Consider the following 26303-nt stretch of genomic DNA (forward strand, 5'->3'; position numbering starts at 1 on the left):
GTATGTGTTTTTAACGTTAGATTTCACTCTTATTAACATTAGAAAATTATGAAATTAACTTCAGTGCCTCAGTGGTAGAGTGTTCACCTCTAGTGCATGAGGTCCCGTGTTCAAATCACATGTCTTTTTTCTATATACTTGTCATTAATTTTAGCGACCACAAATTCCCTGCTTCCTTTACAACTTAACGAAAAGATGCTATTGACTGTCCCCGGAAAACCGTCCTTATCATTTCATTTTTACGTTCCAGAGGGCACGGTGGCTCAGTGGTAGAGCGTTCACCTCAAGTGCTTGGGTCCCTGATTCGTTCCCAGTTCGTGTCCTATGAACTTTGTGGTGGACAAACATCGTATGCGTGGATTTCCCTTCGGAGTTCACCAGTTTCCTTCCACTTTCTTCATTACATCATTTCATTCATTTTTTCATTATCACCTCTCCTTCACTAGCCTAGTAGACGTAACCGTAGGACGTAAAACTCACTTTTCACTTGTCCCATCGCCGTCATTAGTATAGTACACTCAGCCTAACCGGCATAATCGTGGAACGTTAAACTCAAAGATTTCATTTCATTTTTTTTCGTTCCAGAGGGCAGGGTGGCTCAGTGGTAGAGCGTTCACCTTAAGTGCTTGGGGGTCCCTCGTTCGTCTTCCATTAGCATAGTACACTTAGCCTAACCGGCATAATCGTGGGACGTTAAACTCAAAGATTTCATTTCATTTTTTTCGTTCCATGGGGAACGGTAGCTCAATGATAGATTGTTCACCTTAAGTGCTTGGGGTCCCTCGTTCGATCCCAGTTCGTACCCTATGAACTTTGTGGTGGACAAACATCGTATGCGTGGATTTCCCTTCGGAGTTCACAAGTTTCCTTCCACTTTCTTCATTACATCATTTCATTCATTTTTTCATTATCACCTCTCCTTCATTAGCCTAGTAGACGTAACCGTAGGACGTTAAACTCAGTTTTCACTTGTCCCACCCACACAGATTATACTATTTTCATTTGCTAAAACGCACATATCTTCGCTTCGTCTGGACTCTACGTACTACAGATACATAGACAAACGGAGAAACAAGTAGACATATTATCAAAAATTTAAGACACACAAGCTATGATTATTATTTCATCATTCACATCATAAAGTTCCGTCTTTCAAAATCATTTGTTTAACAGTCATAATCGTGGAACGTAAAACTCACTTTGTGTGTTAGACAACATTGTATCTAAGAGTTTTCTCTTTGGCCCTCTTGTCAAACTATGATTTGACCTCTCTCTCTCTCATCACAGGTGGGGGACCCTAGTGGATCAATGGTACAGCGCTCATCTTTGATGTATGGTGTATCCAGGTTGTAATCCAGCCCAGACAAGTGAACTTTCTGGTAGACAAAATTACTAGTTTAACAGACATAAAAATTGGACGTAAAACTATGATTTGACTCGAACGAATATTTCTGGTGCATTGGGATCCCTGATTCGATCCTAGCTAGCAACAAGTGAAATTTGTGGTGAACAAGAGCGTTCATCTTTTGTGCATAGGTCCCGAGTTGAGCATGAAGCCCTCCTTCCCCGTGTTCAACTTTTGCTTTCAACAAATGAATTTTATGGTAGACAAACACCGTATGCGTGGATTTCCTTCGGAGTTCTTCCGTTTCCTCCCACTTTTTGAGTGTACGTTGATTGAATGGTACAGCGTTCACCTCCGGTGTTTGAGGAAGGCCCTGGTTTCAAACCCCCTGCTCCCCCGTCAAGTGAACTTTCTGTGTTGGACAAACAACACGTGTGTGGGTTTTTTTCGGTGTACTTTCGTTCCTATCATTTCATTCATTTCTCATCATCACCGTCTTCTTCAGTCTAGTCAATATATCCATGAAACTTAAAATTGGAAGTTATTATTATTATTAAAAATAAACCAAGAAGTTCCGTTACTAGTGATATACATATATCCTAATTACCAGTCTTATGTCGGCTCCCTTTCCTAAATTTAGGGGGGACACAATGACTCATTGGTCTATTCATCTTCCTAGCATATGCTACAGACAGACAGACAAACGTCAGCCGGTGTTCACTGATATTTTGTCACTTCAATGCAACGTTTTCTTATCATCGCTTGGTTGATAAAGCGGTAGGTAGGTCAGTGTTTTGCTTTTCGATAAGCTAATCTTCTCTTCTCTTGAATACGAAGCAACAGACAAAGAAAAAAAATATACTGCGAAAACACATTTCTTTGACGCTGTATATATGTATGACTGTCTGTGTCTGTTTGTAGAATCTGGTTTCTTTATCACACACGAAACAACTATGAATAAATACACTTTATAACTTTATTCTTGTTTTTAAAGACAAAGACTAAAAATAAAGACAAATATATTACTTTACTTACCTATTTAATAAAAACGTCTTACAGTATCTTCACAGACGAATCACTGTATTCTTAATTTTACGCGAAAGATTCAGTAATTACACTAAACACACACGTCTTGAGACTGTCAAGTCTGACACTGGAATGATTTTTCGAACTACACACACACACACACGCACACACACACACACACACACACACACACACACACACACACGTGATTGGCTTCGACAAACAAGAATATACAAGAATATCCCTAATCATTATTGCTTGTTTTGGTTTTTGCGTATCTTTGCATAAGTAATTCTTAGGAAAGACGTGTTTCAAAACAATTTGTCATGGAATACCATCACTACTATAAAATTTCGTTGAGTTATGAGATAATGTTTCAAATAATTTTTCAGCACGTACATCTGTATGGGCTGAGAGTATGAGAATACGATCTATGATAAAACATGTCCTAACCTGAATCGGCAGGATGGAGCTAAGGAGTTCCGATATTGAAAAGAAAATAGAATCCAAGTTCGATTCTCTGTGAAAAACAATGACATAACTACTCAATACATGAGTTGTGGATCAATAGCTATCAATATATAGCTAGTACATAGTGCAGGGGGAGGGCTATAACTAATAGTCATCCAAGACAATGCCCTTAGGTTAATGGCCTTCAGACTCAAGTTTACACATGTCTACGTCTCCATGAGAACCTAATCTAATGCTGTGCGAGAAGGGGGGTAGATGGGGGCCAAATAGCTACCCAATACAAGACAAAAAGATGAAAAACGAAGAAGACGACGAAAAAAAACATACGTTTTATCTTGACTCTACACTCTATACTCGTGAAAGGCTACGGGTTTAGTATAGTTGCCTGCTTCACTTTCACTCCCAAAATAATAATAATAATAATAATAATAATAATAATAATAATAATAATAATAATAATAATAATAATAATAATAATAATAATGTGATGCTGTATTTTTTAAATTTTTTGTATGGTTGTTATTTATGTTTTAATACCACTTTGGTCCGGGTTCGATTCTCGATGATAGAGAGAGAGAGAAGGAGAGAGAAAGAGAGCATTGAACACTTGAAAACATTATGGTGCTTCGAAATGAAGAGCTTCGAACAATGTACATATCATATGCTACGCTAAAATCAATACATGAATTTCTTTTTTTTTTTTTTTCACGCAAGAATTAATTCAACTCTAAATCGTGAAGTACTGGTCTTGCGTTCAATTTCAATGAGAGAGCTTTCAAAATGAAAACATATTTAGTGTACAGGTTCGATTCTCGATGAGAAAGCACTGAATATTTTAAGACATTAAGTATGCTCTTCGCTATGCAAAATAGCTATTCTATACATAACGAAAAGACGAAAATCAATCAATCAATTGGGAAGCTTCGATCATGATAACTGATAGGACTCTGATCCGTCCAACAGTATGAGCATCTAAGACTATGAAGACCAAGAGCATCTAGCTATTCAATACATAACGAAAAGCAAAAATCAATCAATCAATTGGGAAGCTTTGATCATGATAACTGATAGGACTATGATCCGTCCAAGAGTATAACCATCCAAGACGATGAAGTCATCCAAGACTATCACCATAGCAACAGACTGTTCTCATAAAAAAACCTTTTTGCCACGAACTTCTGTACTAGCCGTAAAAGGATATGAACATAGCAACTAAAGGCTTGTCGAAACTTGCCTCCCAATTCCAGGAAATGATACCGAATTCTAGGAAATTTTTTGCTTAGTCAGTCTTCTATCGGATCCCAATTCTACTGCAATAAAATTGCGAGTGGCTTCAATAACATGTTGTAGTTGAGCTAAGCGAACTATATAAAGAAAAAGAAATCAAATGATATTCTCAACTAAGAATAGTTGGAATAATTAGTGTTCTTTTAAACAACATGAAGGTAGTCAAATCAGATTGAAACTTAAAAAGTATGTCTATTGAAATAAGAGAATGGTAACATAAATAATTAATTCCATCATCTAAGTTATGAAAACTGTTAAGACAAGTGAATTAACCCCTGCGTACGCCCCTGTCAGTAGAGAGAAATTAAATAGTACTTATTATATTCTTCGGAACCGTAGAAGCCCAAATGAATATTGGATCACTTTTGACTAAATTTAAAATGATCTGAAAGTGATGAGACTTCATGGATATTTTATGTTGTCTTAAGATCTTACGGCCCAATGTATAGAGCATATTATATAGACGGAAAATATGCCGTGCCTATCGGAAAACTTAATTTTTCTACAAAGAAACAGGCCAGCATAAAAATATAGGGTGTCAGGTAAAAGTTAGGTGACCCGATCAAACCATAGTAAAGTTCATCGAAATATTATAGTTGATTTGCAAGCCGACCGTGAAAATTTTAGGGGGCAGCCAAAATTTAGGGCCTGGCCTCCTAGCCCTCTTGGTTACGAAACTGCTAAGAAATATAATATAACTAAATTCTATAATCTAGGGAACAAAGAGGAGTGGAACAATTGATTACCAGTACCTATAAGAGTCTGAAATAAGACTCACCTTTTGAGATTCCTGGCACAGCATCCATTTTGCCTGCAGTCTCCTTTCAATAGAAACGCTTGGCAACTAAGTGAACAATGCACACGAATCATCTGGTGGCAAAAGTAAGACTTACCAGCCTAGATATTGAAGCAGCATAATATGTACGCACAACGTTCGCAGCCATGAAAATAAAATATACAGAATGTATGTATAGAATTCTCTAAGACAGACCTCAGGCGCTTATAGTTTGTAACCAAAAAAGAGTTCTATACCTTGCATAAGCATAGTTATGTGTTCTCTTACATATACACTTGTCTAGTTTCAAAACGAGCAAAGGTTCGATGAATTCCATATGATCTATCACTTTGTGTACACTTTAACGGGAAGAGCCAACTAATTTAATATGATTACTTAAAACAATAGAACGTCAGAGCTCACGTCCAGATTTGAACGGTTAGCTTGCAAAACTTCCACAAGCTGGATTTCAATGAAGATGAAATTGTTATAGTTTGTGCGATGATACTATGCACTAGAGCTTGCTACTTGAGCACAAGGATAAACCAAGAGTTATATAAATGGTCGTAAATATTCATGGTTCCATATTTAGAAGTAGACTCGTCAGAAATTATATAAAATCATAATAACAATACCAAGGTTTTGAAATTTAAGTTTGTGGTAGAATACGCCGTTTGAAGGCAAAACATGTCCTCCTTTATTGTTAGTGATTCCGTTACCCTTATTTAAGTACAGTGAAAATTCTACATTTAAAGTGGCCAATATGCATATAAAGGAGTTATGGGGTATTTTTGACAATACAAACTTAATATACAAAATGAATACCACGAAAATACTATTTGTCGTTAAGTGGAAGGGGTAAATAAACTTACTATTGCATATTTACTATTAATATTAACAATACATCTCAAAGTACTTGTCATTATTTAAAGCAACTAGTGGCTGGAGCAAAGTCTTCAATGAAGACGCTTTATACCAATACAATTCATACTCTTGCCGTTGAAACAAACAAGTACAATGACGCATTTAACCGACATGAAACATATGTATTAGTATTATACGGAGAAAATTGAGATTGAATTATATTTAACAAGCAACTTAAAGTCATTAGTTAGGTTTTATTACATGTTTTGATTTAATAAATAGTAGTACGTACAAAATATATCAGAAATGCAATTTAGTAATTCCAAAAATGTTATTGTACATTCAAAAGCTACTCGCAAAATATTATGTTAGTTTAAATTAACACCCAAACGTTACTAATGATCATATTTGAATCCAATGCCTAGTTTTATAGAACACCGCTTTCGAATTGCTCGTAATTTTTTACAAGATGTTATGACGACTTGATTTTTTTACTGATGAAAATAGGTCTTTTTGTTGATTGGAATATGTAATACAAATAATACTACTTTTTTAAACTTTCAAATGATTAATCGTCACAAATTTTTATTTTTGGATTATGCTTCAAGAGCCAGTTCTTGTAGTTTGAAAGATTCGTAAATACTGTTGGCAAATCGGGCTCTCCACAACCTCGTCCCCAAGATATTATTCCTAGAAAGAAAATGTATAAATTAATTAGTTTTAAGTTAAGCTTTTTGTAAATTTTACCTTAGATGAATTATATTTTGTTTAAGATTTGAAGATTAGAAGCGCACAATGGGATGTAATATGTAATAACATCAAATTAGGTAGACTTTGAATTATACAAACGATACTACTACTGTCTTCAATAAAGTACCCTGACACAAATACAGGCACCTGAAAGACTAACCCTTGCCATTGCTAAGTACCAGTGCAAAGAAGAAATCATTCTTATGCATATGTTTGTACTTAGTGCATTCGATTTACACTACGTAACAATCGAATCTTATTGGTCTACTGTTCAATAAGTTATCAATGCCATCATGCGATATGTTATTCTATTAGGTATTCACACAATCAACTTCAACTTTTGTTTATTTACCTCTTAGCGTGACCGCTTACACTTCTGTTGTAGGATATTCCAAACAGATTCATTACCAGGGATTTTCTGGACAGAAATCCATATAGGTTTTCCCTCCTGCGTCAATCCAAACAAACTGGTCCAGAGGTGGTTGCTCGACCATCTCCGAAAATTTTAAAAAATTGAGTGTGTCGAGCCTTGTGTATGAGAAGGTCAATAATATCATTCTCGTATTCGTATGTACAAGTGTTCCTGAATGGCGGTCATTTATGTTGTAAGTAGAGTGACATTTTTTGCAATTGCAAGCGTTTACGAATCCTACAGTTGCTCAGGACTATTGCTGCAACGCTAAAGAAGAGAAGGGAAACCACAAATATTTTAAACATTTCCCACAAATACGCCATTTTCGGTACGATATGGTAGATTAGTGGACGCAACCTTGTGAAAACATTACCTTCCATAACTTTGATTGGATTTCAGTGAGACTTTGCTGATATATTGAGTTCTTTAATACCGCGTTCCAGTTAGGCAATGGGTGTCGTGGGTGAAAGGGGAGCAAACCCCCTTACCATATATACTTGGCAATGATCATGGAGCTAATAATGTGGAACAAACGCCACTCGCAAGCTTTTGCACAACTGAACACAAACAAAAGCGGGCCTAACTGCTGAACCTTGCGCAGTTTTTAAGATCTAGAATGAAACATATCAAAACATTTAATTTTTTCCAGGCTACGCTCATCGTCACGCGGGTGCTTTTTTCGCGTTTTTACAATGTCCTCACTTTTTTCTCCATTTGATATTAGTCATGATTTCTTTTGCAATAGTTTATTTATATACATAATTACTTTGTGGCTTAAGTAGCAGTTTTTAGCGCTTTGCCCTCCTCAGATATTACGTCCCAAACATGGAATCAAAATTATAAACTTCAACCGTCGGAACCCATCAATCTACGATGTCAGTGTTATCATATGTGTGGATGTTTGCACAGACTCTTTAGATGCAATAGTATTCAGCACAAAACTTATGAACCCCCACTTTATGCCATTCCAAAATAGAGCCCCTTTAAAAGAGTAATTTTCCGTACTTTTTCTAGTGATTTCGTATATTGGTTTGCAACCCTGTATATTTATTTAGAAGCAAGAGTATATGCTCCCCTGTACCTTAGTCTCTCTTCTAAACATTTGTTTTTCTTTGGAGCTCGTCTGATACGTAGTTCCTGAGCAACTGTAGTATTCGTAAACGCTTGCAATTGCAAAAATATGACACTCCACCGACAACAAAAATGGCCGCCATTCAGGAACACCTGTACATACAACAGCGTGAATAATGTTATTGACCTTCTCATACACAAGGTTCATCAAACTCCAATTTCCATAATTTTCGGAGATTGTCGATCAACCATTTTCCGCATCTTTAGACCACTTCAGATGGATTGACCATCCTGTATACTGCCACCAGTATTGGTCTATGCACAATGCTCCGCCATTCTTCAATTCCGTGGCTACATTTCACTTGTTTGGAAGAATGGTAGTAATCGACTTTACAAATATCTCGATGTATTTCACATCAATAATCTATCCCATTCCCTCCAAGAAATTGTATTCATATAACAAGTTTCCAAGTTCGATAATGCATCATTATATTTACATAATCGTATATAAACATAGGATTGTGCTTTTGAGGTTAATCAAAATCCATTGACCTCGACAGACCCACAGTAGATCACCATAATAGAATGGGCAAATTCCGTTTTAATCAAAGAGTGCCGAAAAAGGCTATAGCAGTTTTGGGGTTTATCGTAATTATCAGGAATGTTTTTGCAAATGTAAAGCGTTTTCTTTTTTGTATTTTAAAAAATATATTTAGGAGGTGAAGCACATTCCAGAGTTGGAGCTGCTAACGGATATCAATAAGGAAAGTGTGACCAAGGTTTCAAATACTCATTTTTGAAATTAACATAGTTGAGTTCAAACGCAAAGTACAGAAATCAAGTTAACCACTCTCAAACTCATTTTTACAGAAAAATGAGCTCTCAACTCCAACGCTCCACTTTCAATTGACCTATGCTAAATTGGTGCTCAACATCAGCAAAATGACAAATGAAAAAGGCTGTTGATTTAATAATTATATATATTCAAGATATTGCTGATTGAACATCTTATGCGTAAAGTCATAACGTAACGACTTCGGTAACGAATATACGAGAATTGATATCTATAGTTGGTATCTTCCTTGTTCATTGCGGTCATACTGAAGGTAATTGTTGTAGGGAGAATAACAGTTAGTGAAGTTATACGCCGGAACATTTGATTTACATACATTTTTTGTTACAGCCCTATCATATTCTATGTCGTAAATGTATATGAGCATACAATGGTATCAAGAAGAATTTGAATCTATAAACTTTGGATTAAAGACGAACGATTCGACTTACTCACTGCATACTATGTGGATGCTTCTATGCAAACTGCTTGCACTCTATTTTCTTCCACAGTTTTGCTGTTCCTCTTCTAAACATATATCTTTAACCTTAAGGTTTAGAAAGAGACTTGGAAGTTATTGGGTTGTATATAATTATCAGTAATCTTTTAAGTTTGTTATATTAGGGCATAGCAAGTGGTAACCCTGAAAAGAAAGAAGTTTGTTTGAGGAAGCTTTGAATGCGGTGCATATGGTCAGAGTTGTTCACTTCTAGTGGCACAGAGTGGTTTCATGTATATTCGAAACAATAGTGTAACATTAGTTCAAATACAGAAATGACGGGAGAGTGATCAGGTCTAATCACTATGATTGTTTTGTGACTTATGTAGTATGACTTTTGTTATTGACTTTTCTTATAAATACGTTGGTATTGTGTATAATTAGGTATGAACATGGCGTAGTGACATGCAAGAAAACATTAATAAGACGTATAACTACAAGGTTAAAAACAAAATAGATGATAGGTCATTAAACCAATTAGCCACCCAGTGTCATATTGACATGGATAAAGAATGTAAAGAAATATTCATAAAAGTTGCAGTTATAGCTATAGAAGCACTTGCGCCTTTGGAAAATGAAATAAGTGAAATGGAGGACTCTTTTGATGGAGGACACTACAGCGGAAGGCTAGTTCGCAGCATCATTTTCAGAATAACTCAGGTAGTTCACTTTCCAATTCTGTAGTTCGGTTATCCAATTTGGACTTGCCCAAATTGAATGGTGTATTAAGAGAAGGGGAAACTTTTAAAAATTTACTTATAATAACAGTGCACAAAATCACTAATATATGTAACCCACCAAAACTAGAGTATTTAAAATGACAGTAGATGTGAGGCTACCATACTAATTCAAGGAATTACCATTTCAGATTATAGTTATTCCAATGTTTGGACGCTTTAATTCAATATTATGAAAAGAAGCGTATGCTAGTGAATGATGCAATCGGATGACTGCTATATCGAGAAATGGTGGACAAAGTATCTAGTTTGAAGGTGCAGAAGTTAGTCAATACAATAAATGAGTGTTTGCATGCTTTAGAGGTTCTGTAAATTCCAGCTGAAGCTTCGGATGTAATATTAATTTATATCATGGTGGACAAGCTGGATTCCAAGGCAAGAGGATAGTGAGAACTGTTACTTTAAGCACAGAAGTGGGCAGCCTTAAGTGAACACACAGATCATCTTGAGAAAATATCTAGAACATTGTTAGCGCAACAACACGCTTCGTCTATCCCATCTCTCAAAGGAAAGGGCAGTACAAAACCAATACAGCAGCATTAAGACAAGAAATCAAATAAACTGCTAGCAATCAAAATTGCAATACTATAACCATCACCAGGTTATAGATGTAACTTTTGTGGACGCTCTGTATATTTCTGTAAAGGCAGTAATTTTTTTTTTATTTATACCTTATTCTCCGACGCAATAATTTCTTTCTTCGATGTGAACTGTTTTTCTTCCCAGAAAACAGGACAAAGAAGTCTTTCATCGTTTATTAATATATACACTATGTGGTCAATAGTATCCGGTAACCTGGCTGAAAATGACTTACAAGTTCGTGGCGCCCTTCATCGGTACTGCTGGAATTAAATATGGTGTGAGCCGACTCTTAGCCTTGATGATTGCTTCCACTCTCGCAGGCATACTTTCAATCAGCTGCTGGAAAGTTTCTTGGGCAATGGCAGCCCATTCTTCACGGAGTGCTGAACGGATGAGAGGTATCGCTGTAGGCCTGCGCTGTGAGAGTGCAACGCAAAACAACAAGGGGTGCAAGCCCCCTTCAAGAAAAACATGACCACACCATAACACCACCACCTTCGAATTTTACTGTTGGCACTACGCACGCTGAGGTTAACTGGCCATTCGCTATACCCACACTCTGCCATCGAATCGCCACATTGTGTACCGTGATTCTGCATCCCACACAAAGTTTTTCCACTGATCAATACCAGTGTTTACGTTTCTTACACCACACGAGGCTTCGTTTGGCATTTGCTTGCGTGATGTGTGGCTTATGAGCAGCCGCTCGGCCATGAAATCCAAGTTTTCTCACCTCACGCCTAACTGTCATAGTACTTGGAGTGGATTCTGATACAGTTTGGAATTCCTGTGTGATGCACTGGATAGATGTCTGCCTCTTACACCTTACGACCCTCTTCAACTGTCGGTGGTCTCTGTCAGTCAACAGACGATTTCGGTCTGTACGCTATGTGCTGCACGTGTCCCTTCACGTATCCTCTTCACTATCACATCAGACACATTGGACCTAGTAGTGGTTATGAGTGTGGAAATCTTGCGTACAGACATCTGACACAAGTGACACCCAATCACCTGATCACGTTCGAAGACAGTGAGTTCGGCGAAGCGCACCATTCTGCTACCTAACGATGATTAATGACTACTGAGGTAACTGATAATGAGTACCTGGCAGTAGGTGCCAGCACAATGCACTTAATATGAAAAACCTATATTTTGGGGCTGTCCGGATACTTTTGATCACATAGTGTATAGCTGAAACGTTGCTTTATGGTGAGAACATTTTAGTGAGCGACGAAGGTTCTCAGTGTTTCTTCCTGACTTAATATGTAAAAACTACGTTCTATAGTTATTTGGAACTGAATTAAATGTCTCTTCCAATCATTTATGGAAATACTGCGATCCAAAGCAATGCAGTTCTTGGAGCAACAGAAGGACGCCAGCTGCATCGTTTGGACAGTTCGTTATCTAAACGTTAATACAATCAAGTTATTGCAATGTTTTGTGCGTCGTGGCTAGTGGATTAAGTTAAATTTAATTCATTTTCATATTCGATTTGCATGTACATACAGGTGATTTAACCTGAGTGATTTCAGAATGAACTGCCAACATTGATCTGGCGATCAGTGCAGCTCGTATCTCGAAACTCTAAGATCCATAAGTCTTACTCCGTAACTGTCAGCAGCAACCACATACGTTGCATCGGGCATCAAGGATAATGTTGTACAAACAGGTATATGTTATTAGCCAGTCAAAGACCTAGTTATGGCTAGCCCCAATTATTGAAACCCCAGTTATGAGTTATAAGTTATAAGCGCGACCTCCATCATTATCATTCCTTTTTTGGTGACGGTCTATATACTTATGCTAAACACTAACGTCAACCTCCAAGGATGTTTTGGAGCAGCAAACATAACTACTTAGTGGGATTATACCGGTGACAACCCCACAGTGCTAATCTCCCATGTATATTGTAATATTTTATATGCTGTTGTAAACAAATAATTTCACTCATCAGTGTTTACAAACACCACCACGTGGTTTGGCAATAAGATTTCCCAACAAATAAATTTACAGTCACATGCAAACATGGCTTTTCGCCCCTTTTACGGAGAAAAAACAACATTAGAGCAGCAGTGCCACCGCCACCCAAAGGACCCTATAAATTGGATGGACAAAAACAACTTAAAACCAGTTTTTAGGTAGCCCTCCTCTAGTTTGCTACAAACTTTTGGAGTAACCTAACCCTAGGCTTCTAGTTTGCTACAGGATTACGCATATTTTATTTCCTGGCTTAGCCTGCTACGGGGCTTTATCTGAAAATCCTAACCTCAGCAGCTTAGACTGCTACGGGGCTCCGTTAACCACTTAACCCGCCTCTGCTTGCTACGAAGCATTGATTCTGATTTTCTCAAGATAATCTGTGCGTTCACTTAAGACTGTCCACTTCTGTGCTTAAGGTAACAGTTCTCACTATCTTTTTGCCTTGGATGAGCACATTACGAATTATATTGACCAAAAATCAATAACTTTCTCTTGACTACACATGTCATCCACAAGTGTCGAAATTTATGATAATTACTAAAATCTTTGTAAAAATTATAACGACATTTCTGTCGTGAAAGATTATTGTGATGGACTCAAAAGTGTAATATATTGACGATATGTTAGTGGAATTATCTTATTACAATTTATTCTTACAGGATACGTTTTAAATTAATATCCCTGGTGTTTTCGATATTGGATTGGGAGTTTGTGTAATTTTCATTTTCTACACTAACATGTTTTAAATCAACACCTCTGGTGTATACATATTCGATTGGGATTTTGTGTATCTTTCATTTTCTATACTACCGAAATCGAAGGTGCATCTTAATGTGAATTCAACACAGCACATGAATTTGACATTATTTGTGCTGAACACACAGTAATGTGTAATACCATAGTCATTTATTTTATCATCTTGCGCAAGTGAGGACACTCTCAAATAATCAATTAATAATCTTGTTTTTGTATTTGTTTATTGCGTAATACTCATCTATAAAAGCAAAAGTAACTAGAATTACAAATATTATTTTAATTGCAATTTCCGTATTCCAATTAGTAGTTTTACATATAATAAACAAAACGTAACGAAGTTACTTTCGTTAGAAATGCGGTAATATAAACGTAGCTTTCTTAGTTGTTGTATATTTAATTTTCTAAAATTATTTTAATTTTTATATAGCACATGCATATAGCTAAACATTATTTCAAAAAATAAGTAGATAAGATTTTTAATGATTTACGGATGTAACAGTATTGCTCAGAATGTTCATAGTTTTTAATACTTCCAAAAGTAGATATTTTAGATTTGTAAAACTGACCTTTGTAAAGATTATTTCGATTTAGTTCTTTTACGATTATGAGTACATGTACTTTTTTCTAAAATAAGAGTCGGAGTTAATAGTTTAGGCTCATTTTTATAGCATCTTTCCCTTTAAGTATGCTTTCACATTTTGTAAATTTAACAACCCTTCTGGTTCTATTGCATACCAGCTTTTATAGCTATTACTTAAATCTGTGAATGTTGGATCACCTTAATTAGTTCAGAGCTCTGCAAATGGCATACGATAATGTGCCAATACGAATCTGTCGACACAGTGCAGCAACGTCTGATGACACAAGCGAAAAATACAAGTACTATACATTTGTAAAAAGAAAGAGATTTTAGGTTCTATATGTCTTCTAAAATTATATTTTATATTATTCTATTTGATATGAATGCATACCTATTTGTCCAAAATGTTCTTCTCCGTCGTGAGGTAAATTTACAAATATAGGCCCTCCTCCATCTTTCTGAGAAAAATTTAAAAAGTATTTTAATTCTATATAATGTATAACAAAGAAGAATATATATATATATATATATATATATATATATATATATATATATATATATATATATATATATATATATATAGATATAGATATAGATATAGATATAATAAACTAAACAAGGTGATAATATAATTCGTTTTAATTGATTTTACTGTATAACGAAAGTTTAGATTGTTACCTTGCATTTGTGTAGATATTATATTTAACCAAGTTTCAGCCACTTTCCTTGCTGTAGCAGTTCTCATGATTTCAACTTCAATTTTAAAATCATATATATATGTATATATATATATATATATATATATATATATATATATATATATATATATATGAAGGTATATAGAAGGTATATATGTATGAAGGTATCATGTCCTTATGAAATAGAAGTTTTAGGATGACGGCCGCAGAAGAAAAGTAGTTGTAAATTATCGTTGAATTTAATGATCATTCAAATACAAGGTAAATAGCTTAAGTGCATTTAAACATAGTTGAAATTGGAAATTAAATAATGTCTACTATTTTCATTAATAGTAAGTGAATAAATTTTAAGTTTACTATTTGCAATAAGTTTCTTTCGCGTTATTCATAATCACATATCGACACACCTAGAGGCCTTGACATCTATCTAAATGGGACTGCACTGAAGGAAAGAAGTTTAGCTTTAAAATGGTAACTAACTGTTGCATAGTCCGAAGATCGTGATGAGAGTAGAGGAATATTTTATCCGCATCTAAGAGTTGCCTTGTGAGAAGTTGTGTTCCGTAGGAGCATATATATCAGAATTTCGTACAGGTTTATTCTACACTGATTATAGGAGAATAGAGATCATGCCGACGTGAAACTGCTGAGGACGTTTGTCTCTGAAATTGACATCGCATACATGTTTCGGATTTGAAGTAGGGGTAGTGCCTCAGTACCTAAACATAAGAAACTTTGGTCTCAGATATGGTAGACCTGCCACATCTACCTTATAATAGGTTATATATGTGAAATGAAGGTAATAGTATCGGCAATGAACTTAAATAAGGATATAAGGTGTGGTAATTTCAACCGTAATTGAAGTAGGCAGAATTTGTGCCCTTTTCCTTATACCAGTGAAAGAGGACTTCCCCCTCAGTAGCTCCGAATTGAATATATAAATGTGTCTCGCTCTGTATGAAATATACTTATCACCTCACTTGTAGGTACCTAAATATCTCTAATAGAGCAGTCGGGTTTCCCAAGAAAGGGGTGAACTGGAACGTCTCTACATGAGGAAGACAGACATAAATCTATCTTTCGAATTAGCGAATAGTAAGTGCGACTTTGTCTGGGATGCGTAGAAACTTATGTACGTGTGGCTCAGCAAAGATTTTGAAAGTTCTCTTGTAGGCAGGAGCGGAAAATCGCTTCGTTTGGAATAATAGTTAATCACGGCTTTTTTTTGGTATTAATTGGGTTCTTGTCATACCATGAGATGCGGTAAATAGGTGTTCAGCACCAAAGAACGATACAAGCCTGCCTTACCACTCAAGCACCAAAACTGTATTTGATGTTAGATTCCTGATCCCTAGGGGATTTGGCTCTATCCCTAGGAATTTTTTGTCGTTGCGAAATAAGGGGATTTCATTACGTCTTCTTTTGATTTGTGAAGTGTTGTTGTTTTTGTGGACCACTACCTTGACCGAAAAACTAGAAATTAGAGCACACACGGGTCTTTAAGAAATTACAAAGCTTCATGTATAAAATCGCTCGCCCTATGCTGAATAAGTGGTATATAGTTGATGGTTGAAAGGTCAATAGCTCAGGCAGTAAATTAAAGATTGATTAGAATTGCTTGTGTACATTTAAATTCCTTTTAAAATTGTCACTCCTGAACTTCAACAGTGAAACATTTTATGTATATCTCACCATTTTGGAAAATAAAATATTATATGTGAAACCAAGATTTTCAAATTGGAATTGAAAAACTTTACAGTTCAACAATGGGAATTCAAATATATTTTTGCTCTTTTTATTTTAATTACCATATCGTACTGCAATATTAACCCTAATACTTAGCAATGTGTCAACTTTAACTATAAGTTTATTTTTTATATTTTTACAGGATATAGTTGTTTAGATATCTCCAAGTGTTTCACATTGTTCGTTTCAGTATATACCCATCTCATTTAAAACAGATTTACTGAAAATAGATACAAAAATATTTTGTATCATGCGGTTTGATGTATGTCCTCTAACCTATCTTTGTTATTGCGATTTTTTGTGTAATTGCCGAACTTAAATTTGTTTTTCCTTAAATCAAACTACGTATATAGAATAACTACAGTTTTAGTTATTTTTTTGAAATGTCACTCAGAATAGAGATATAAAAATATGTTTTGAAGCTTTTGTTTCTTTTAAAGATATTGCTAAAAGTCAATATTTAACAATCGATGAAGCACATAGTCCGTTTACATAATTCGTGAAAAATAAACCAAGGAAGAACGGTATCTTTTTTCGTATGTATGAAGATTCTGAAACTCATTACGTATTAAAAAAGAGTTGTAAGTAGGAAAGCATGAGAGGTCTCAGTTAGATAGAGGTCCACATATATTAGCGAGGAGTATCACTGTACCAATCAGAGGGACTGGTAGAAACATCACAATGGAACGGTATTACACTTTTGTTGAATTAACAGAAGAACAATACACGGAGAGTAAACTAATAGTCGTTGGAACTCTGCAGTAGAACAGAGAAGGTATATTAAATGAGTTAAAAGAAACCAGAGATTGTGATGAATATACATTGAAGTTTGCTTTTGTTGATCATACTTGTTTTAAGTCATCGACTATGTTAGTGTTGTACATTGTTTAAGAAAAACATTACGAAACGTACTTGTGTTAATTTAAAACAACTCTGATATCCGAGTTGACAAAAATAAGCAAATCAAACCTGAACTAATTATTTATTATGACAAAATAAAAGATTGTTTTGATGTTATTGCCCAAATGGTTCGTCTATGTTAAACAAACTAGGTAAGAAATTATAAATGTCTTCGCTCTTTTACACTCGTAATGTTATTGATGCCCTAGGTAGCTACACTTTATTCACACTAAAGTATCCAGAATAGGATATGAACAAAAGAGAAATACACCGTATGTTCTTGTTAGAGCTTGCTGTTTCCCTCATAAAACCTTATATAGGAAAACGATCAATGAAAAGTGATGGCCTAACAAGTGACAAAAATACCATCAATACAAATAATTCTGGGAATAAATATTCGTCTTCAGTTATCAAAGAAAGGATATGATCATCTGTACCTTTCCCAAGGAAACGATGTAAAACGTGTTCTACAAGAACCATCTAAGAAATAGAAAGACAGTCCAGAGAAAGAAAAAACGAGATGTATAAAATGTGATTGTTTTGTAGGAGAAAATCATCCCATCACAAAAGTAATATGTTCCAAATATGATACATCATAAATTTTTGATTATATTTACTATTAATTTTAAAACTTTATTTATTTAAAAGATGACTATATAACATGTTTCCTATTCATTTAATACACAAGAGTTTAAACGTGTAAAGTATAAACAGAATAAAAATCAAATAATTAAACTAATATCAATAATGCATGCACTATCTTAAATCTAACCAGTCTTGAACATACTTGTATAAGATGCACATCTACTGTTCTTTTTTTTAATTTTCATATTTTGCAGTTATTCAAAAGTAACTACTAAAGATTCAGAAGTGACCTTAAAACACTACAGGCAAATGCGATCCTTGGTACTACAAGCAGCAAATACGAGTATGGGTGATTCCATATCAACTCAATACGTCGTTTAATACTTACGGATTCAGATTCTGATAATTTTACGTCACATGAAGATATCGTTGAATAACAAATTTCAATCTTGTAGCTTGATTAATTTTCGAAATGTTACTGTCCCAAATGTCTAATTTTGGTCCAAATACTGCCTATATATCACCTTTTTTAATTTAATATATTTCGGCCCCTAATTAACATACCGAACTAAGACTTACATCATTGCAAAACCGTTATCTTTAGATTTTTAGATATATAAATTAATGGAAGTGTGCTAAAAATAATTTTCGTAAAGTCCAATTAGGGTTTTCAAATTTGAATTTTTCAAAAAGGGAAATTTTAAATGTGTAAGTTACGCATTTATAAAGATACAGTCAAAATATAATTTTGGGATCGTTATGGGTTCGAGAGGTACACAATTCGAAGGAAATTATGCAAATAAGAAAAAATGCCTCACATGATTTGCTTAGTGTCCACTGAACTTTCTTTCGCTGTAACATTTGGTAATCATTCAAACTACTCAACTGTAGTGCAGGATGCTGGATGTTGAAAAAAATGAGAAGGGCCCAGTCACTATATACGTTTGTCACGGGGTACAAAGACATGGAGTCTTCGTGTCTCTAGAATTTGGTGAATATCTTCGAACAGTTCTTTTAAGAAATTCATTAGTAGCATCATATTCTCAGTGAGTAACAAACAGGAACCCAATTCCTGAGATGCTCTTCTTTGCCCAATCATACAATTGTAATGGTTTCCTAGATTTGATCTGAGAATGGGCGGTGGAAGCTTGCTTTTCTTGCCAGTCTCTTCACTCTGCCCTCCTATACCATCACAGGGGCCTTTACCATGGGCTCTGGCAAAGAATGAAACTCAACTATCCGAAAAATAGAAAATTTTCTCAGGGGCAACACTGTGGTTGCTTCGACGGAATTCCCCAAGCTTCTTCTGATAAGATTGGAATGACACATTATTGTGCTTAAGTCAGTCAGTTATTATAACCAAGTTATAGGGGTATTTTTTTTTACCTTTGAGGTGTTAAATTACGAAGGGGTGGATTGTAGTTCTGTTCGCATTCCAGTGAAATGATTATGCCTCATCTTGTACAACACAACCATAATTTTTCACGAAGTCACAAACAAGAACAAATTCTCTTTCAGACATATTCCCTTTAACATGGTTGGAAAGGAAACGTTGCTTTTTTATGAACTGATGATAAAGGTAATTTAATTTCTGACAAAATAGTTCAATAAATTCTTTTGATGACTTCTGAAGAGTTTCTGATGTGCATATATCAACAGAAAACCATTGATGGAAAGTCACAGTTTCGATTGTTTTCCTCTAGGGCATCTTCCAGCAGAGTTTTAATAACGTCAGTTCTTGGGTAAGAAGAGCAAGTTCCTATAGAGCAGTCCTCAGACGTCATCATATGGTCCTTGTAAGTTGTAATGGAACCGCTGAGTTGATTTTGAGTTTAAGTACCCGTTCAGCAGCGAGGCTATATCACATCTTGACCTACTGATTAAGGTAGAATCTTAATCACGCGATCTCCCGCCGCGAATCGAACACATTATGTACCCATTGGTGAGAGTTTGCAACTTCGGATTTTCTATTATTAACTTCATGTTTTGATGTAGGGTACAAAAACAAAGATTATGCTTCAACTAACAAACATTTTGGGGGCTAAGCTCTGCAAATTTGGTAAACCCTATGATCATATAAGGAAACCATTTTTTAGATAACCAATATACCTCCCGCAAATTACAGAAAAAATACGTTTAGAAACATTAAACTTTGTTTCCAATACTGTCTCCCACTGAAAGAGAGTCTTTTATGCCTGGCATAGTTGTAGAAATGTCAGCAATTTGGTAGAATTCCCTGACGGCTGGACGTTTTCTAGTGGAAAGCCTTCACCCGGTTTGTTTCTATTATTTGAATCTCGTGATCCCATGACGATTCCAAAATTATATTTTCACCGTATCTTTATAAAGACCTAACTTACATATGAGATTTTTTCACAAATTTAAAATTGCCCATTTTCGAGAAACTCGAATTTCAAATTTCGAATTCGCATTTTCGAAACAGAATTTTAGTACACACCCATTGATTTATATATCCGAAAAAAGTTTAAAACAACGGCTTTGCAATGACGTAAGTCTTAGTAAGGTATATTTTAATCAGCTCCGAGATATATTAAACTTAAAAACGTAATATATGAAATTTTTGAAATATTTCAAACTGTCAAATTTTGAAAACTAATCAGCCTGGAAGGTTTAAATTTGGTATTTTTAAATCTTGCTATAATACCTTCATGTGACATGAAATTGTTGAAAATCCGAAAATGTGAGGGGAAAATGTGCTTTTTTGGTGTTGATTTCATTTGAAATGACCGTTATGGTATTCCTAAGGCAATGTTTGTTCTTTACATCAATGATTTCTAGTCTTGTTTGATGAGCAAGAATACATTCCAAAAAAAAAAAAAAAAATACTGGGCTTGTAGTACTGAGCATTTCTGTTGCCGCTCGAAGTATTGACTCGTATAGCTGGTCTCAAATTGTTCTTCAACCAATTTTTTAATATTCATCATTTACATCCCGTGAAGCATACACAACAAGTACATGTCAGTTTTGATCATTGTTTTCCACATCAAAAGGTAAAGTTAAACTCGGGTTTTGTGTGTGTGTTTGCGTATAATCATAAATTTGATTTTGAAAAGAGAATACAAAAGCAGATTGCAGCTTTTCTTATTGTTTAGTGATTTCGATAGCGTTAATTAGATTATTTTACCATATCAGTAGAACAGTAAGGTTAGTAACATTACCAAGGAAGAAATGCTTGAATGTCTTAAGAAAATATCACTTCTAACAAAGAAAAAGATGAAAAAAATTGTATGATAATTAGTCTTCAAAATAACGTGAGAACAGCCAAGAGACGAATCAATTGAACCAATGAATATTGTAACTATCACTGTGTATTATTATATTTTGTACTTTGAACAAAATCGTATAGATGATAATGGCTTTCGCGAAGAGATATTTTCTCTCAAAACTGATTGCAAAACTTATGAATCACAGTACCACCTTACGAACTAGAGCTCCTATAGGTTGAAAACATTGAAACACTTAATATGGTGATATTCTGTGTGTGTAACTAGGAAATTAGAATGGGGAAGAAACGTGTTCGTGTCTACAATTATGTATTAAAAGTACAATTAATAGTGCATTCTATGTGTAATTATATGCATTTCATATTCGCACAAATCCCAGCAACGGTAACAAATTGTAAGCGGAAAGTCGTTACTGTCTAAAAAACTAACTACCTAACTCTATGGCCTCTATAATCCGGGTGTTCAAACCGCGTTCACAAAAGCCCTCCGATGACTTCTATCCTTCGCTAACTGCATCCAGTTTCTACCGTGTATTCCAATCTCTGCGAGATCCATCTTAATATTGTCCTACCATCTGCACCTAGGTCTTCCTGATGGTCGTTTTCCGATTGGTCTTCCAGTCAAGACTTTGAAAGCATTTCTACTTTATTCCATTCTAGCAACATGACCCGCCCACCTAAGCATCCTAGACTTGACGACCCTAACAATGTTGGGTAAACCATATATCTTATGTAGTTCCTCGTTATGAAGTTTCCGCCATTCCCCATTCCCGTTCCTCTTGGGTCCGAATATTCGTCTCAGGATCTAGTTCTCAAATACTTTCAGTCTATGTTCTTCCCTCAGAGTAAGTGACCATGTTTCGCTACCAAACATAACAACAGGCATGATTATCGTTTTTTATATTTTAAGCTTCGAATTCCTCGACAGAATTTGCGACGACATGAGATTTTGAACCGAATAATAATACAAATTTCCTACTCTTAGTCGACATTTAATTTCTTGGTGAATATGATTTTCCTCTGTTAATACTGATCTTAAATATTTGAAACTGTCCACTTAACAAAAGTATTACTTAATATTTTAACGTATCCATAAGTTGCTGTATTACGGTTCTGACGCACTTCCATGTAACTTTAGTTTTCTCTGGATTTACTTCTAAACCCATGTCCCTGCCAGCCTTTAATAAGATCTGTGCATTTATCTTTATTGTTCTCCTACCATCCCCTTAATTTTTTATGATCAGCATATTCTATAACATGGTGAGAACCGTTCAACTCTAGGCCTTAGTTGCTATGTTTTATTTTCCTTATAGCGTGTTCCAGAACAAAGTTAAATAATAATGGCGACAACGCATTCCTTGTTTCAGTCCATTTTCGACGTGAAAGCTCCTGGGATTCATTTAAACATATCTTAATTAATCTAATTAGCTTTCTTCGTATTCCAAGTTCTGTAAGAACGTTGTATCGTCTTTCTCTCCTAAACGATTCGTACGCCTTTCTAAAATCAATAAATAGTTGATGTACTGGGGTATTATATTCCCACTTGTTTTCGAGTATTTGGCAAATGGTAAATATTTGGTCGATAGTTGATTTATTTCTTCTAAACCCGCACTGATAATCTCCAATAAATTAATCTGCGTATGGGGTCAATCTAGCTAATAGAATAGTTGAAAGAATATTATAGGATGTTGGCTGAAGAGAAATGCCTCATTAATTATTACAGTCAGTTTTGTCGCTCTTCTTGTGAATTGGAACAATGATTGATTCTTTCCACTCTTGTGGCAATTCTTTTTTGTTCCAGGTAAAGAGCATGAGTCTGTGTATCTTGTTCCACAATTTTTCGCCACCAGCTAAAATTAACTCAGCCGGGAATTTTATCTACACCCGGAGATTATTGTTTCTTTAATTTCTTTATAGCGCTTTCTACTTCTATTTGGTTGGGCTCTGGAATATACGGCTCTGTGGTGTGTATCTCCTTTTCTCAACTCACACTAGTTTTTGGTTGCGTGTTGAGCAAATCGTTAAAGAAATCTTTGAACCCATTTATGATGCTATTCGTATCAGTGAGAACTGTACCGTCAGATTTCTTTAATATATAAAGACGAGGTTGATAGTCTTTCTTAAATTCGCTGATCCCCTTATACATCTACCGGATGTTTTTATTTTTACTATTATCATCCAGTTCCTTAATTTTAGCTTTCAAAAAAATCGCGTTTCTTTGTTCTAAAAGTTTTGGAAGTTTCCCGCCTGATATTTGCGAAAATTTGTGTAGTTATTTCATTCGGATTTTGTAGCAACGTAATTTTACCTGTTTTCTCTTCTCTGCTGGTTGAACCATGCTTTGTTGCTACGTATTTCTAATCGATACTAATACATGTGTAGTTGGAAATTAGAATTGCGTTCATGTTGTTAGCTAATTTTAGTATGGGAGAGAAGAAAGGAGGAGAGAGAGGGGGTCTCTTTACCAGACAAGATTATAGGATAAGAAGGTGTATATTGGTTGGTCTAGCTGCACGGCGTTAGCTGTCGCAATTTTTTTTGATGCGGAGTGAACCTAAATACATCTTCCATAATTATCTCCTGTTAGGAGATGGATCTAAAAATATTTTTCTTACAAAGAGTAGAATGAAAGAGGTTACTTACTTCACAGGCATCGTCTCCTCCATTCATGTGCCCAGCACAAAACATGTTATCAGTAAGTTCGTTGAAATAGTATCGGGATTCTTTTATACATCTGTGTATAGGAATAATGGGAAGTATGGCCTCATGTACCACTCTGGAGAATTCTTCGTCATCATGATCATTTTTGCCCCAACCTGCTATTGCTCCATTTTCTTGGCCGTAATCTATATGGAAATAATCTAATCAGTTTGTAAAACGTACTACAATTTTCTTCTAAACTATGGAATAAATATAACTATTTTGAATATAATGTTAGATCATAAATTAAACGAGTGTTCAAATTAATAGTTATATTATTCGTTTCAAAATTAAATACTTTACTGATCTAATTTGTTTGTAAGTGCATAATGAAATAAAGAACATGGCTTAAACAACTGTGCCTTATTTCGTCCAAAATGAGCAACTACTTACCTTAAGATAAGATAATGATTATAAAGTGACTTTAGTAGTTACAAGAAGCAGCAATTGAATGTATCAAGAAGTCGCGTAAAACATGCTGCCGATATCTCGCAAAAGTAACTAGGTATATTTCTGACACTTGTACTGAAACAGTAAAGGTTTATAATGCTTAGATTAATGAGAGTTACAGAAAACCTAACGTGCTGATTCTGCCTTAAACATTTTCAGTAAATCAATACCAACTTTCAAGGCTGAGATGGTTCAAGGTAGAGCACTAAGCTCTTGAGCGTGTGGTATCTTATTCAAACAAGGCTAGCGTCAAATGTACCTTTTGCTGAATGAAAACCTTGTACGTTAGCCTCCTTGCGATCACTTCATTTTCTCCCACTTTACCCACACCAAGTTTTCATCTATTTTCGCCCTTTTATCATGACCGTCCTTTTTCGCGTTATAGCGCAACGGTAGTAGGTAATGATGCTTTTATTGTTATTGCATTGTGATTACTTGAATATTAAGTAGCTATATTCCGATTGGTTAAACCAAATGAGTATATGAGTGGTAATTAATAAAATAATATAAATAATGAAAATTACAGCTCTAATAATAAAAATACTACAGTGAAGTTAAAATTTGAAAAATAAAGGGACTTTTATGCGAGTGATTGTCAGTATAAAATTAATTTTATTTGCCAGCTATGTAGAACAAAACAAAATATTGAAAATAATTCTAGTTAGTATTTCAATTAAATATCGTGAAAATGGGAATTTCAATGCATCTTGGTATGGGCGTTGATTAGAAATGAACGGATCTTGGTATGACAAAATAAATAATATATCAGAAGCATGAATGTAATAATTTAACAAGTAAGTGAATTATAATAAACATGATATAAGTATTATTTGTGGGCTATGACCTGAAAAAGATAGATATTGAGATGAAGTTTAGTAGGGGATACATGTATGTTTTAGGACACTTTTCCCCTTCAACCCCCCTAACTACCAAAAAAATTATGAATCTACCACTGACTATTGTACTTTAACACAGAAGGATAACCCAAAGTGAGATCGCATAGGCTTTTATGACATTTGAAATCATAAAAACTTACAATCTAAAAAACTACATCTAAAATTACACTACACTACACTACTTATAATTACACTTTTACTCTATCCCATAATGACCCCAAGCTAATGTATTTATACCATCTCGCATAATATATCTTTTATCGTCCGAATAATTTAATGCTAGTTTATGAACGGTTATGCTATATATATCGTGCTTATAACTTCTAATGAGGTTTATGTCTTTATACGTTTTAACATTTTTAAATAAGCTTTCTTTATAATCATTAAACCGCAACTCCTTTGATATTACAGCTTTAGTTACTCCTTAGCTTTTTCTCTTCTTTATTTTCTACTCTATAAGCATAAATCTTTGATCTCAATCCAATAAACTCCGTCATTATCTTACCTTTATTCTCATCTTTTATCTTACCTATTACTTTTTACCTCAGGATTACCTCAGGATCGCATTCTAATTGTATAGGCTGCCTCTTTCTAATATTTTCCATTGTTTTTCCGAATACCGAGTTATTCATGAGCTTATAAAAATATTCTTCAAACTTGTTTTTAGCTTGCGTTCTCATATTTGTATTTAAGTCAATGTATTTCTTTAGCCAGTCTGATTGTTTGAATTCTAATATTCTATGCACTTTCTTTAATCTCATCCCAAGCGACATATATAGTTTTAAGTTTCTATAGTGAATTACATATCTTTCCTTATTATAAAGTGTCGTTTATAATTTTGATTGTTTAGATTCTGGTGGACACATATTTTCTTGAGCTAATGGTAAATCAGAATGTTTGTTGTGTAAATACTTCGGATACTCTAAATCTACTTCTAATATGTAGCCGGTTTCAGAGTCATCTGGAATGTTCATTATATCTATGTAAGGTTTAACCCACTTAAAATCTTTAAAGGGCATGTATTGAATCATTGCTCATCCATGTAAGTTGTTTGCGTCTAGATATGCTAGGTATGTTGAACACTCATCTATATTATAATCTTGCATATATTTGTTAT

General features: G+C 34.8%; 1 protein-coding gene across 1 annotated transcript in view; it reads right to left on the reverse strand.

Annotated features, from left to right (window-relative positions):
* Positions 1-6300: 6300 nt before the first annotated feature.
* The window catches only part of LOC145684772 (trypsin-2-like), a 153131-nt gene continuing 133128 nt past the window's right edge, over positions 6301-26303 (reverse strand). Inside the window, exons 2-4 of the mRNA XM_081757143.1 lie at positions 23784-23986; positions 14359-14425; positions 6301-6458 (exon numbers count right to left, since the gene is read on the reverse strand). Of these exons, the coding sequence (XP_081613269.1) occupies positions 6337-6458; positions 14359-14425; positions 23784-23986 (392 nt within the window). The 3' untranslated portion in view covers positions 6301-6336. The remainder of the gene's footprint in view (positions 6459-14358; positions 14426-23783; positions 23987-26303) is intronic.

This window comes from Thermobia domestica, chromosome 5 (assembly GCF_964235325.1).
Source record: "Thermobia domestica chromosome 5, izTheDome1.hap1.1, whole genome shotgun sequence".
In the NCBI taxonomy this organism is placed as follows: domain Eukaryota; kingdom Metazoa; phylum Arthropoda; class Insecta; order Zygentoma; family Lepismatidae; genus Thermobia; species Thermobia domestica.